At 39.3% G+C, this 14,813-nt stretch overlaps 1 protein-coding gene across 1 annotated transcript in view; it reads right to left on the reverse strand.

Annotated features, from left to right (window-relative positions):
• Positions 1-14,813, reverse strand: part of ATP6V0D2 (ATPase H+ transporting V0 subunit d2) — a 77,173-nt gene that overhangs the window by 44,373 nt on the left and 17,987 nt on the right. The window contains exon 2 of the mRNA XM_007956191.1: positions 13,183-13,354. Within this exon, the coding sequence (XP_007954382.1) occupies positions 13,183-13,354 (172 nt within the window). The remainder of the gene's footprint in view (positions 1-13,182; positions 13,355-14,813) is intronic.

Here is a 14,813-nt window from a genome sequence, read left to right on the forward strand (position 1 = left end):
AAAGGCTCCTCTGGGGTGCGCAGCGAGCTGCTTGCTCCAGGAAGCATATATCTGGAATGCCGTTTTTCCAGTTTGTTCCTGGGATAGTATTACAGGTAGGCCACACCCCTGGGGAAACTCCCCCTAGACTGACCGGATGCTTAGGACGCAGTCATGTGATCCATCATGGGAACCACCACTCACAAGTGAAGTCCAGCCAAGTTGACACATCTTCAACTATCACACTGTGTTTCTGCTCTATCTGCTAGGTATACCTTGCCCCAGCCACTTCCACATACAAACATGCTCCCATCCTTCAAACTCAGGCACCACCTCCTGTAGGAAATACTTTGTCACTCACAGATAGAATATTATATTCTATTGCATGAATAAAATTAGCTACCTTTTTTGAGCACTGTGTATGTTTATGTCTGTAGGTACGTTTATCTATTTTATACACATACAGTTTTTCAGTCAGGGCTGGCTTCATGGGAATGCAATCTGGGTTGTCACACAAGGCCCCATGCTTGGTTTAATGCTCTGCTACTGTCCTTTTGAAATTCTTAATAAATTTTTAAAAGGTGCCCCATATTTTCATTTTGTATTGGACCTCCAAAATATGTTGTTGTTGTTGTTGTTGTTATGTGTCATCGAGTCGGACCCACCTCATAGCGACCCCTCCTAGGGTTTCCAAGGCAGTATCACTATGAAAGTAGATTGCCCCATTTTCCTTCCGAGGAGTGGCTGGTGGGTTTGAACCGCCAGCCTTATGGTTAGTAGTCAAGTGCCTTAGCTACTATGCTACCAGAGTAGATTGTCCTACTTTCAAATTAAACTCAGAACTCTGTTTTGCATATAATTATTTCTCTCTTACAGACGAGGAAATCAATGCTTTGAGTGACTAAATAACTTTTTTCAAGATCTCATATTTGGTGGACTTACTTTATAACCTGCTGGTTTTAAGTGTTTCTCATCTGCATCAGAGTCAGCTACTTGACTTGTTACAAGTACACATTCCAAGATCTGCTGAATCATAATTTTAGAAACACTGTCTTGGAACCTTGAGCAACTCTTTCACAGCCTAGGAGAGCAACGTCTATGTTCAATTCAGCTCTAATCTTAGAATCTAGCATAGGCTTTTACTCATAGCAGTTGTATAATAAATGTTTTGCTAATCAAATGAAGATCATGAGTTACAGTCAGAGCAAGTATTGCTTTTGCAGAATAGTACCAGTGTTTTTCAGTTCACAAAACACTTGAGAATTTGCAGTGCTGAAGACCTTATCAGCAACTACAGTTGAGAAGATTTTGCCTTGCACTTGCTTCTCATTGAAATATTCATATTGAACCTACTGACATAAAACCTTCTAGATAGGACAGTCTTTACAGCTTCAGAAGAAATTTTTCTGGCCAATAGATTCAGAATCACACATCACAATAGCATCTATCACATAGTCAATCTAGCAATGTAATTGATAATCTGATGATCAAAACCAGAATTTAACAAAGTAAATGCTAATGCAGACTTTGAGTAAAGGGGATACAAACTCACAATGAAAATGTGACTAGATGGAAGGTTATACAGTCATTTAAAAAGTTTCTTTCTTTTTTTGGTGACATGAGAAAAATGCTGAAAAAGTAAGAGAAAACAAGATTTAAAATTTTACTGACAGTGATTTCAGTTTTATAAAAATGTGTAGAAAAAAAGAGTATAAAAATATGCCAAAATATGGTGAGATTAGAGTGATTTGTAGGAGCTCTGCTGGTGCAGTAGTTAAAGCATTTAGCTACTAACCAAAACTTCGATGGTTCGAACCCACCAGCCACTCTTCAGGGAAAAAGATAAGACTGTCTGTTTCTGTAATGATTTACAGCCTTGGAAACCCTATGGGGCAGTTATATTCTGTCTACAGGGCTGCTGTGAGTCGGAATTGACTTGATAGCAATAAGTGTGGTCTTTGTTTGGTTTAAGGGTGATTTATTTATTTATATAATTTCCTCTAATTTACCACATTTCATATTCTTTTTTTAAAGTTAGAAATAATGATCAAATTCTTTATTTAACTTACAAATTCTGTCTTCCCTCAGATGAGAACTCATAGGAATCATTGTGTTTTCTTTCACCCACCATAAATCAAGATACAAAAATTCTGTTAAATCTATCTCCCAGATGTATCTAACCACTGTCCCATTCTTCCCATCTCTATTGTCTTTATTTCCCATCTAATATTTTAAATATGTTCCTCACTGGTTTGTCTGGTTCAAGCCTTATCACTTCAAGGAATTTTTCACAATACCAAGGGTATTGTACATGTCTTTCTAAAATATACATCAGAACAGGTCTCTCATTTTTTAAACTTCTACACTGAAAAATAAAATAAAATTTTTTAAAAAATTACCTTTGGGTACAGACTTGATGTCACATTTTAGCTTAGCTACTTAATAGCTAAGGAGGCAGAGTTAGTTTGTTAGAATCACAGCAGATAGAATTTTCACCTTCTGCAGTCAGACCCAGGTTCGATTCCCAGCCAGCCTGCACCTGATGCACAGCTACCACCTGTCAGTGGAGGCTTGTTTGTTTCTATGCAGCTGAACGTTTCAGCAGAACTTCCAGATTTAGACAGAGTAGGAAGAAAGGCCTGGTGATCTACATCTGAAAAATCAGCCAGTGAAAATTCTACGGATCCCAGTAGTCAGGTCCCATTGTGCGTGGGTGGCCATGAGTCGGGGGCTGACTTGACAAAAGCTAATAACAGTTATAGCAACTTATTAGCTATGAGGACTTGAGCAGTTTATTTTAATGATGCCCAGAAATGATGCATAATAATGGCAGTTCCCGATTATTGAACACCTACTACACGCCAGACACAATCCACAATAATCCTAAGAACAGGTTCTTCCATGTTCTAGATGAGAAACTAATGCTTCAAGGTTAAATTGTCTTAAGCCACATAGTCCCAGGGGTAGAATTAGACTCCCCAGTGCTCAACAATTCTATCATGTGGCCTCACAGTAGGAAAATACTACTCATTTTAATGGTGGTGACAGTTAAATGACAGGTACAATCCACAGCAAACAGGTAGCATGCAAATGGTATAGCCCTTTCTGAAAAGCCTGCCTTTTTTTAAAAATTTAATTGTGATAAAAATGTATACAAATACTTTGCCATTTTCATCATTTTTAAGTATATAATTCAGTGACATTGATTACATTCATCATGTTGTGCTACCATTGCAATTGTCGGTTTCCAAAAGTTGTTGTTATTGTTGTTGTTGTTATGTGCCGTCGAGTTGGCCCTCATAGCGACCCCTCCTTGGGTTTCCGAGGCAGTATCACTACGGAAGTAGGATTGCCAACCTTCCTTCCGAGGAGTGGCTGGTGGGTTTGAACCGCCAGCCGTCTGGTTAGTACGCAAGTGACTTAGCCACTATGCTATCAGAAAAGCCTTCATTTATTGATCTTTACTTACTTTGATGTTAAAGCCCTTAACCTGGCAGCCAGGCTTTTTACTCTCATAGCTCAGTCTATACCACTGTTCATGTTTAGGCCTCAGCCATGTATGAAACATCTTGTCATTTCCAAACACAAAATCCTTTCATTCCTCTCTAACATATAAGTTATCCCTTCAGTCTAATGCCCATTTTTAACATCGGTTCAAATTCTGCTTTCCCTGCAAAATCTTTTAAAATCTGAATTAGTTGTTCCATCCTCTAAAACAAAGCAAACCAATCCTGTTGCCATGAACTTGATTCCGACTCATAGTTACCCTAAAGGACAGAGTAGAATTGCCCCCATAGAGCTTCCAAGGCCGTAAATCTTTACAGAAGCAGACTGCTGCATCTTTCTCCCACAGAGTGGCTAGTGGGTACGAGCCACCGACCTTCCAGTTAGTAGCCGAGTGTTTAACCACTATGCAAACAGGGCTCCTTGTTCTACCTCTAAACTCCTCCAATTGAATGCTGTAGACTGTGCTGTAGCTGTTACTTAATTTTGTCTTGTGTTGTGGCCATTTATAGACACAGCTTGTTGCTCCATTGGAGTATAAGCTCCTAATAGCTCTAGTGGCTCCTACAGGTCCCAGTGGCTCTAATTTAAATTCATATTTTTTTTTACTGTCAGCTGATGAAGTGACCAAGTTACCCTGGTTTATTTAGGACTTTCCTGGTTTTACCACTGGAAGTCCTGAATCCTCGGAAACCCCTAGTCCCAGGCAAACCAGAATGATTGGTCTATCTCATGCACAGTACAGTGCAAAGCCTGTAGAAAGTCTATAAAGCATCACTGGCATTCATCAAGAGCATTAGGCAGCCTTAACAAATGATCCTTAAACAAGATTCTTGATTTACTCTGTAAATATTGAAGACTGTATTTTTTTGATGGGCCTATATTCTGAAAATTTGAATATAGATTCTGAGTTGAAATGCTTTCAATGTGAATAATTTTGAAAAGATGGTGAATTTCCAAAGGGATGAGAAGTTGAAATGCTGCTGGAAAGTGTGAGGTAGGTGGGAAGGAAAATAAAACCACTCAGGCTTATTTTAAACAGTCTCTTCATTGTAATGCTCTTGGATTCATTCCTTTGTTCCACACAACTGTGTATAATTATAGTATAAAAAACCCCCAGATCTTTCTGCTATTAGGTATTTAAAAATACCCATTCCAGATTTTCAAAACTAGGATACTTTTCACACTGTATGTGTGTGAAGTTTCACATATGCAGTAATTATGTTACACAAAATGTGCAACGCTTAGATTGTATTTAATATACCAACTTAAATTTAAGCTGTCTCTACTAGGGTTGCCTGAATGATTTCTGTAAATTTGCCCCAGATATTTCCTAACAGGAGAGGAAGAGGTAAATCTGTTTGATGGAAGTTCATGGGTGCTAGATAGCCAACAGACTTTGCAAAATATTTTAGGAGAGAAATAAGAAAAATGGTTTCAGAGCTGTGGGACCTCTCCTGCATCTGTATACACTTTGCTATTATAATAAATCGCCAGGCTCTGTGGGGAATAGCTGCATGCTGCCACGGCTAGCAAGTCACATGAAAATGGTAGAAGGAACTGTGGTTTGAGATTCAGAAGACTTAGGTTTTGGTGTAGTTGACCTTTTTTGTCTCTGATGAGGAGATAATGGTATCAGTGTAGACAAGTGTGGGGAGAATATTTGTGAAAGTGCTTTCTAAGCCATGAAGCTGAGGCACTATGATGAGGAATTTTTAATCAGAGGGGCACATTGGAATAACCTGCAGAGCCTTTTAAAAATACAGATGAGCCTTACTCCAAGTTCTACTAAATTAGAATTTCCTGGGACAAGGGTCAGAAATATACTGATTTTTAAAAGGCCTACAGATATCTTGGTCAGACTGACTTGCTATAAACTACTGGGCAGTGTCAAGATGATTTGCTTTCTAGACTAGTGGACCTGGAATGAAATCCCTTTCACTCTTAATAATTTTGTGACTTTAGAAAGCTTATTTATTCAATGACTCTCAGTTTCTTTAATACAAAAATTGAAATAAAACACTTTCCTTATATAGAGATGTAGCTAAAGCATCTAGGTCATATTTTACAAACAAGTATCTTCAGGGGTCTGGTACATAACCTAAATGCATGAAGAAGATTGTAAGGCAATAGGGAGTGTTGGAGATTGTGGCTAACTGGAGAATGTATGCTCTACCTAAATGTATTTGATATTTAAAAAAAAAAAAAAAAACACTGAACTGGCCAAACAAAATATATCTGTAGATATGACACCAAATTTTTATGCCCAGCATATTGACTCAATGAGCAACCAATATTTAAGTGCTTTATAGAACATAAAAATGCTTGAGTCCTGTGAAAGCATTTTTGTAACTCTGTATAAGATGCTGCTAAATACAGAATAATATATTGATCTTGTAAATGTTATGGTTACCTAGTACCACTCTGATAAGAATATACTACAAATGGGATGGCCTTAGCAGACAGGAGTTTATTCTTATAATTTGTAGGCTTTAAGTCCCTGTTCAAAGTGCCAGGCTCTAGAGGCTGTATGAAAGCCCCTTGACCTTGGGCTTCAGCTCTGCCTCTTACTCCCAGCCCACTGGAGCTAGAGGCATCTCTTCACTCAGGCAGCTACTGGCTGCTGAGGCTAACAAGCTCAAGGTCAACAAATAAAATGGTATAGTCCCCATGTTACCAAACCACACGGCAGGCCGTTAATTTAAGTCCATTGTAAGTCCCATGGTCAGCAGAGCATGGCAGACTGCTGACCAATGACACGGCTACATGAAGAATCCCAGTGTGCCACAAGCTAGAGACCATTCCCCAAGGGTTCTGCTTATATGCAGGATGCAGACCACATTCCCTAAGACAGCTACACAGCTGCTCATAGTAGATTCCACCATGGAGTTGATTACCAGTCTCATCATGGGGAATACTACATCAGCTGCCCAGCCACTCAACCAGGCCCAGCCAAGTTGACACACAAACTGAACTACCACAGTAAATAAATATTAAACATTCATTATGTACTATCAGAAGGTCTCTGGATGTGCATTTTTGATAGGCTGGTGACCAGAAGGTTAATGGTTCAAACCCACCCAGTGGCACTGTGGAAGAAAAGGCCTGGTGATCTGCTGTCATAAAGATTGTTGTTAGTTGCAGCCAAGTCAGTTCTGACTCATACTGACCCCATGTGACAGAGTAGAACTGCCCCATAGTGTTTTCTAGGCTGTAACCTCTACAGATGCAGATTGCCAGGTCTTTCCCTGTGCAGCCACTGAGTGATACCTAGCCATTAACTTTTGAGTTAGCAGCCAATAGCTTAAGTGTTCCACCACCAGGGCTCTTTGATAAAGATTATAGCCAAGAAAACACTATGAAGTAGTTCTACACTGTAGCACGTGGGATCATTATGAGTTGGAATCCACTTGATGACACAAGACAACAAAAACAATGTACTAGTACAAGTGCAGATATTCAGAAAATTTATAGCTAAGAGGGAGAGTAGATAAGTGAAAATATGTCTGTTACTAGCACTGTAGAGGAGCTCTGGTAGCGTAGTGCCTAAGGCACTTGACTGCTAACCAGAAGGCTGGTGGTTCAAACCCAACAGCTACTCCTCAGAAGGAAGGTTCGGCAACTTACTTCCGTAGTGATACCGCCTCGGAAACTCAAGGAGGGGTCTCTATGAGTCGGGTGCGACTCGACGGAACATAAAAACAACAACAGCAGCACTATAGAGACCTGGTGGTGTGTTGGTTAAATGCTCTGGTGCTAACTGAAAGGCCAGAGGTTTGAACCCACCAACTTGCTGGGAGAAAGATATGGCAGCCTGCTTCCTTAATGTTTTATAGCCTTGGAAACCCTAAGGGGCAGTTCTACTCTGTCCTACAGGGATGCTGTGCATCAGAGTCAACTCTACGACAAAAGATTTTGGTTACTAATACTACCAACAATATGAATACTACCAGAACTACCTTCCTACTTCAAGTCTAGTGTAAATACTACCCAGGCCTTGTGACTACCTGTGTTCTTATATACAGTTTTTATATATCACTAGACCCTATTGCTGTCAAGCCTGTTCGGCTCATAGTGATCCTATAGGACAGGTTAGAACTGCCCTATAGGGTTTCCAAGGCTATAGTCTTTTTGTTATTGGTTAAATAATTAGTTACTGAATTAGTTACTGTTGTGAAGAGTATACATAGCAGTTTTTACATGTAAAATAACACGGATTATATTTGTCGAGTTGTGCAACTTCTTTTTCTGAGTTGTTCCTCCTCCAGTAACAGAAGCTTACTGTCTCCTAAACTTCCTGTCTAGTATTCTGAGTTGCATTGTCGATTTGACCCTATAGAAGGAGACCTGAAAGATCACAATGATTAAGGCAGATGTTCTTTGCTAGTTAAGCCATATTATGGTTTGGTTTTAAGAAGACTTCAGGGGATATTTTTGGTTTAAAGTTCAAAGATTATCTTAGGGTCACTGGTTTCAGGCGTTGATCCAGCACAGCATCTGTGGTTCCAGAAAGTCTGGGTTCTATGAGATTTTGAAATTTTGTTCTGCATTTTCCCCATGAGTCCTCCTTTTAATTATTTTTGGAAATTTTTTTTTTCCCAATTTGGGTAAAAGTTAACAAATCAAATTAGTATCCCATTCGACAATTTACACATGTTTCGTTTGGTGACATTTAGTTGCAATCCCCTCAGTGTTGTGACACTCTTCCTGCTTCCTCCCTGGGCTTTTTCTTTCCATCCACCCTTCTTTCCTGCCCATTTCTGCCTTCTCTATATGACTTTTTTTGGGCAAATGCTGCCCTTTTGGTTTTATATGGTTGATTGTTCTGAGAAACATGTTCCTCATGGGTGTTACTGTTCATTTTATGGGAATGTCTGTTGTTTGGCTGAAAGGTGATCTCCAGGAGTAGGTTTAGTTCTAGATTTGAAGAGTGTCTAGTGGCCATAGTCTCTGGGGTTTCACCAGTCTCTATTAATCTGGTCTTTTTCATGATTTTGAATTTTGTTTTGTATTTTTCTTTGCCTGGAACCTTCAAGTCTGTAATGTTTTTGAAAGCAGACTGCCCCATCTTTCTGCTGCAGAGACTAGTGGGTTTGAACCACTGACATTTCAGTTAGCAGCTGAGAGCTTAACCACTGCACCACCAGGGATCCTATACATCAATGACTATAAATAAGAAGCCCTGGTGATGAAACAGTTAAGCCTTGTTGTTAATCAAAAAGTCAGTGGTTCGAACCCACCAGCCTCTCTGCGGGGGAAAAAAACAAACAACAACAACAAATAAAATAAAATAAAACCCTGGCAATCTGTTCTGTAAAGATTACAGCTTAGGAAACCCTGTAGGACAGTTCCAATAGGCCTATCTATGAGTCTCATAGGGCTGCTATGAGTCAGAATCAACATGATGGCACACAGCAACAATGACTATCAATATTTGTGTGTATGTGTGTGTCTAGAGATATAGCATATTTTAACTAGAACAACATGGTAGTTTATTGTTAAAAAGGATGTTTGATTAATTAATGCTATGGTTCTTTCCAGGTCTAACATCAGGTCATCTGTTGTCCTATAAGAAAAGGAAAGGAGGCTCCCAGGGGCAGTTCAGAAATGAGCAGGCTGTCAAAAGGAGAATGAGGGTAGGGGTGGCAGTGGTCAGGACTTCTTGAGTTTCAAAGGGCAAGGCTACCTAGGTTATAAAGGGTGATGTTGCCATCCTGAGGGGTTGGGAGACCCAGGTCCAAAGTCCATTGGGCACGGCCAACATCCATATGGTCCCCAAGAACAGAAGATTATTTTGAAGTCTTGAGATCTAATGAGATCTACTCTGCTGGATTTTGGTTTTGTTTAGTACCCATGACACCTTCTTTCCCTCCAATTTCTCTTTTTGGAAGGGCAATCTACTTCTGTAGTAATACTGCTGCAGAAACCCAAGGAGGGGTCGCTATGAGCTGGGTCCAACTCAATGAAACATAACAACAACAACAAGTCTACTTTGTGCTCATTCCATCCTTGCACTTTGGAAGCAGATAAATTGTGTTCTAGACTACATAGGTCCGCAGATGGAGATGAATTCTGCCCCAGGATGGAAAAAACCCATAGTCTCACTCATCCTTGATTTAAACGATTCAAAAGATGAGATTTTGGACTTAGAGTAGATGTTGGATTAAGACTTTGGAGATGTTGGGAGGGGATGATGTATTTTGCATGTAGGAAGGATGTGAATTTTGGGGAACCAAACCCATCAGCTGCTCTGCAGGAGAAAGTTGAGGCAGTCTCCTTCTATAAAGATTTACAGGGTTAGACACCCTATGGGGCAGTTCTACTCTATCCTGTTGGGTCGCAATGAATTGGAATTGACTCCATGGCAGTGGATTTGATTTGTTTTGGTATCTGTAAATTTGACCCTGTTTGGAAATAAGGTTTTCTTTTTTGTTGTTAATGAGGTCGTACTGGAGTAGACTGGGTGCTAAAACTAATCCCTTTTGAGTTGTGTATTACAATGGGGAGCACGATACAGAGAGACAGAAACAGACAGAGAAGTGAGAGCATGTGTGAACTAGTCAAGCCAAGGAATGGAAAAGGAAAAAAAAAAAAGATGCCAGGGGCCATTGATGGGGAGGAATAGTCCCCTGGAACCAGTGCTCTGATTTGAACTTCTGGCCTCCACAACTGTGAAATAATAAATTTCTCTTCTTTAAAACTACCCATTTATGGTATTGTTGTTGCTATTGTTATGGTAGTGCTAGGTAACTAAGACAGGTAGCAAATACATAAGACTAATATATATGAAATGATTTTCAATTTCACTCATAAAAAAATAGAAATTGAAGCAAAGAGATACTATTTTTAAAAAACCTATTGGACTGGTTAAAGTTAAAAAGTAACATCCAAAGTTGGTAATAGTATAAGGAAACAGGCCCTCATGCACTGTTTTGGGGTGCAAATTGATGTTATCTTTGTTAAGATCAATTTAGCAGTAGTTACCAAAATTAAAAATGAACATCCCTTTGACTCACCACTTAAAAATAAATTTAAGACCTAAGCAGGAAGATACTAATAGCAAAATGTTTTGTAATGGAAAAAATAAAAACAATTTAATTATTCATTAATACATGACTTGTAAATTGAGTAATGGTACATACAAGACATGGAATTCTATGTAGTTATGAAACAGAGTGATGTTGACAAGGATATTACGAAGAAGTATTGTTGTTGTTGTTGTTATGTGCCATCATTAAGTGGGAAAAAAGTACAGAAGGAATATTATTCCACTTGTATAAATTTGATATGTGGGGATGGGCTGTGTAAAGTGTATATTAATATACACATACAGACATAAACACTTTTTTTCTGGAAAAAATACATAAGAAACTGAAAAGTGGTTACTTTGGGGAAAGGAACTGGGTGGGGAACAAGGGGACATGCATATGGGACAGAGGAATGCTTTTAGTGTATGACTTTCTGAACGCTTGGACAATTATAATCATGTCCCTTGACTACCTTGGTTTTTTCTTTTTTTCCTTAAAGATACTATTCATTAAATAAATTGGACATTCAAATAGATGTGATATGAAATGCCAAACAAAAGGGCCTTTCCTTCTGGTCTTGCTCACTATCAACATCAGAAAGGTAACACTGGTTTCTCTCTGTGCCAAAAGCCTGAAAATGCAGTTCTGTTTCCAGAGTATTTTCTGAGTGCCATATTTAGATTTCAAGAAATATCTGCTACAGTGTGCGGAATCTTGCTGACTTTCACATTATTTTCCCATCAAATTAAAGTCATGTGCAGCAGTTAGAGACCATTTAGTTTTGTTCAGCTTCACAGATATATTTGGATATTCTTAGTTTCCATTGTCTTGTTCACTGGACTATAAAGGTGCCTCAAGGACAGTCACTGTTATTTGTAGAATAGCAGGATGGACTGGCAGAGAAATGGATGGATAGAGGAAAGGAAAGAGGACAGAAAGAGCATCCTCCTGGTCCGATAAGCTGATTCATTTTGGTGCCTGGTCCTTGAGGTAGTGCAGTTATATTACTTGGTTCCAAGCCCAATCAACCCAGCAGACTGAAGCAGAGAGTTGAAGCTGCTTTTTTTATTTTAGAAGGTGCTATTCACTTCATTCAGCCATTCTCTCTTATTCAAATGGAAATCACTTCTGAAACTCCTTGGTCATCTCCCAAAGTCACACTTTCGCAAATCCCAATGACCTATTTCTTTTATTCATATAGCATTTAATTTTCTACCTCTAGGGCCAAACACAGTGTTTGCTGAAGCACTATTGCTATTTTTCTCTTGATTAATTTCTGGTTTCTAGGCCTTTGCATTTCTTCATTTTTAGCTTCTTTCCACAAATATATTGAATCTCCATGTGACGGGCACCAGTCTCAGGACTGGACCTTGCTTTCACAGCTGTGTGTGTTACGTCTAATTTATATCTACATGCAACAGCTCCTCTATTGCCAACTTTTGTACTTGGGCTTTCACACTGAAAGAGTTGGAACTGTTGGTGATGGAGAGGGGAAAAAAATAGAACACATAAAACTATGAGAGGGGCCACTTACTCTGTTCCATGGGAACCAGAAAAGGTTAGATGTGGCCTTGAGAACAATGTGTGACACTTCGATTCCACCTCCATTTAAAGACAAATGATCTAGGAATGCCACATAATATTTGCCTTCAGTAGAAACAGCCAGAACACCTTAAGCATCAGCACCACTTACTATTTTTTAAGATGAAAAATGAAAACACTCCTTTATGTGGAGGATAATACTACCTACATGAGTCTATTTTCTACTCTTCACTATGAAGAAAACAAAAATTCTCACAACTGGACCAATAAGCAATATCACCATAAATGGAGAAAAGACTGAAGTTGTCAAAGATTTCATTTTACTTGGATCCACAATCAACACCCATAGAAGCAGCAGTCAGGAAATCAGACATCATATTGCACTGGGCAAATCTGCCCATGGAGCCTCTTTCAATGGAAGGAAGGTTGGGCAATCCTACTTCCGTAGTGATACTGCCTCGGAAACCCAAGGAGGGGTCGATATGAGTCGGGGCCGACTCCATGGCACATAACAACAACAACAACAACCTAGGCCAAAGTCTTTTCAACACCTCATATGCATGTGAAAGCTGGACAATGAATAAGGAAGACCAAAGTAGCATTGATGCATTTGAATTGTGATGTTGGCAAAGAATACTGAAAATACTGTGGACTGCTAGAAGAAGGAACAAATCCATCTTGGAAGAAATGCAGGTAGAATTTGCCTTAGAAATGAGAATGACCAGACTTTGTCTCATCTGCTTTGGTTATATTATCAGAAGAGACCAGGCCCTGGAGAAAGATATTATGCTTGATAAACTAGAGGGTTTAGCAACCCTCAACAAGATGGATTAAAACACTGGCTGCAACAATGGGCTCATAGCAAAGACTGTGAGGCTGGCACAGGACCGGGCAATGTTTTGTTCTGTTGTACACATAGGATCGCTATGAGTTGGAGCCAACTGGACGGCAACTAACAACATTTTCTAATGTTGAGAATATTCTGTGATCTTATAGTTGCTAAAATTTAAAGGTATTTAAATTTATAAACAATAGAAAAGATCTTAAGCCTCACCCAAGCTTAACATCCTACCTGTAACTTTTATGAATCATTTACACAATCAAATTGGGGCTCAGTGCTGTCACTTACGTCATGTAGGTGAAGAATGTGCTGAGGGGTTCCAGGGAATGGTTCCGAAAATACTCAAATTCTCTGCATAGCTTTTGCCTCATCTTGGTATCGATGATGGAAACAGTAAGAGGACCCGTTTGATCAGCCAAGAAGTTGCCATAATCAGTGGTCTGGAGATGAATTTTCAGATCTGAAATTAAATGAAACCTTAAATAAGGTTAAATTTTGGGCATGCATGATAGCCTTTACAATATTAATTGAATTTATGATAACTTTAGTTAAATATAAACAAATTAACCATTATCTCATTAGATCTTAACATACCATTGCTATCGAGTCAATTGCTACCCATCGAGACCCAGTGGGACAGAGAGCAACTATCTCATAGTTTCCAAGGCTGTAAATCTTACAGGAGCAGACTGCTACGTCTTTCTCTTACGGAAACAAATGGTGGGTTTGAACCACTGACCTTTCAGTTAGCAGCTAAATGCTTAGCCACTGGGCCACCAGGGCTCCTATAGACTTTAACATTGACCCATATAATGTAGATGTCAGTGTTGATTTCTAAGGCCATGGAAAATTTAATGTTAATGTAGGTACTTTAGAAGTCCCTAGGTGGTACAATGGTTAAGCACTCAACTCTTAGCCAAAGTTGGTGGTGTGAACTCACCCAGATGTTCCTCGAAGACAGGCCTGGTTATCTGCTTCCAATAGGTCACAGCTTTGAAAACTTCGTGGAGATTTCTATTCTGCATGCATGGGGTTACCATGAGTCAGAATTGACTTGTTGTCAACTAACAGCAACAATGTAGATATTCTGGTATACCATTAGTGACCTCTGGTGGTATAATGCCTAGGTATAGTGCCTAAGGCATTTTTTTGGGTACTGCCTTGTCTTACTGGGTCTTGAAAGTTTTCTACCTTTGACCTGGTGTAGTCTATCAATGTGCACTTTTCTATCATTCTTTATCAGTGGAAAATATATGAGTTTTTCTCCTCTGGCAGGTTTCCACCTTACATAGGTTCCTACTTTCATAAGTCTCAGTGTATTATTAACTAGAGTTGAAAAGAACATTAACAATTATCTATTATAGCCATAGCAAAAAAGAGTTTTACCTGAGCTAGTTTTAGTCTATTGGAAGTAGCTGCTTGGATAACTGTTAAGACAGGTACGAAGGCCCCATCTCAGCTTGGTGGAAAAGAGTAATTTATTAGTGTCTGCTATAGATAGGGATATGGGAGGTGGAGTGGACAGTAGTAACAATTTTATTTCAATATCATTCTATTACAGATAAATAAATTGATAGTCAATAGGGTAAAGGATAGTTATATAGTAGTGCTTGGGCTCAATGAAAAAGAGGAAGGCCCTTAAGAAGGATTGACACAGTGGCTACCACGATGGGTTCAGGTATAGCAAGGATCGTGAGGCTGGCACAGGACTGGGCCGCGTTTTATTCTGCTGTGTGTAGGGTTGCTATAAGTTGGAGACAACTCGACGGCACCTAGCAACAACAACAACAACATCAACTCTTAAAATTCAACATCATTTCACTAGACTAGGAGCTCTGGTAGCATAGTGGCTAAAGCACTTGACTGCTAACCAGAAGGCTGGCGGTTCAAACCCACCAGCCACTCCTCAGAAGGAAGGT

This window comes from Orycteropus afer, unplaced genomic scaffold, assembly GCF_000298275.1.
Source record: "Orycteropus afer afer isolate SDZICR_OR568_19922 unplaced genomic scaffold, OryAfe1.0 scaffold00580, whole genome shotgun sequence".
NCBI classification, from domain to species: domain Eukaryota; kingdom Metazoa; phylum Chordata; class Mammalia; order Tubulidentata; family Orycteropodidae; genus Orycteropus; species Orycteropus afer.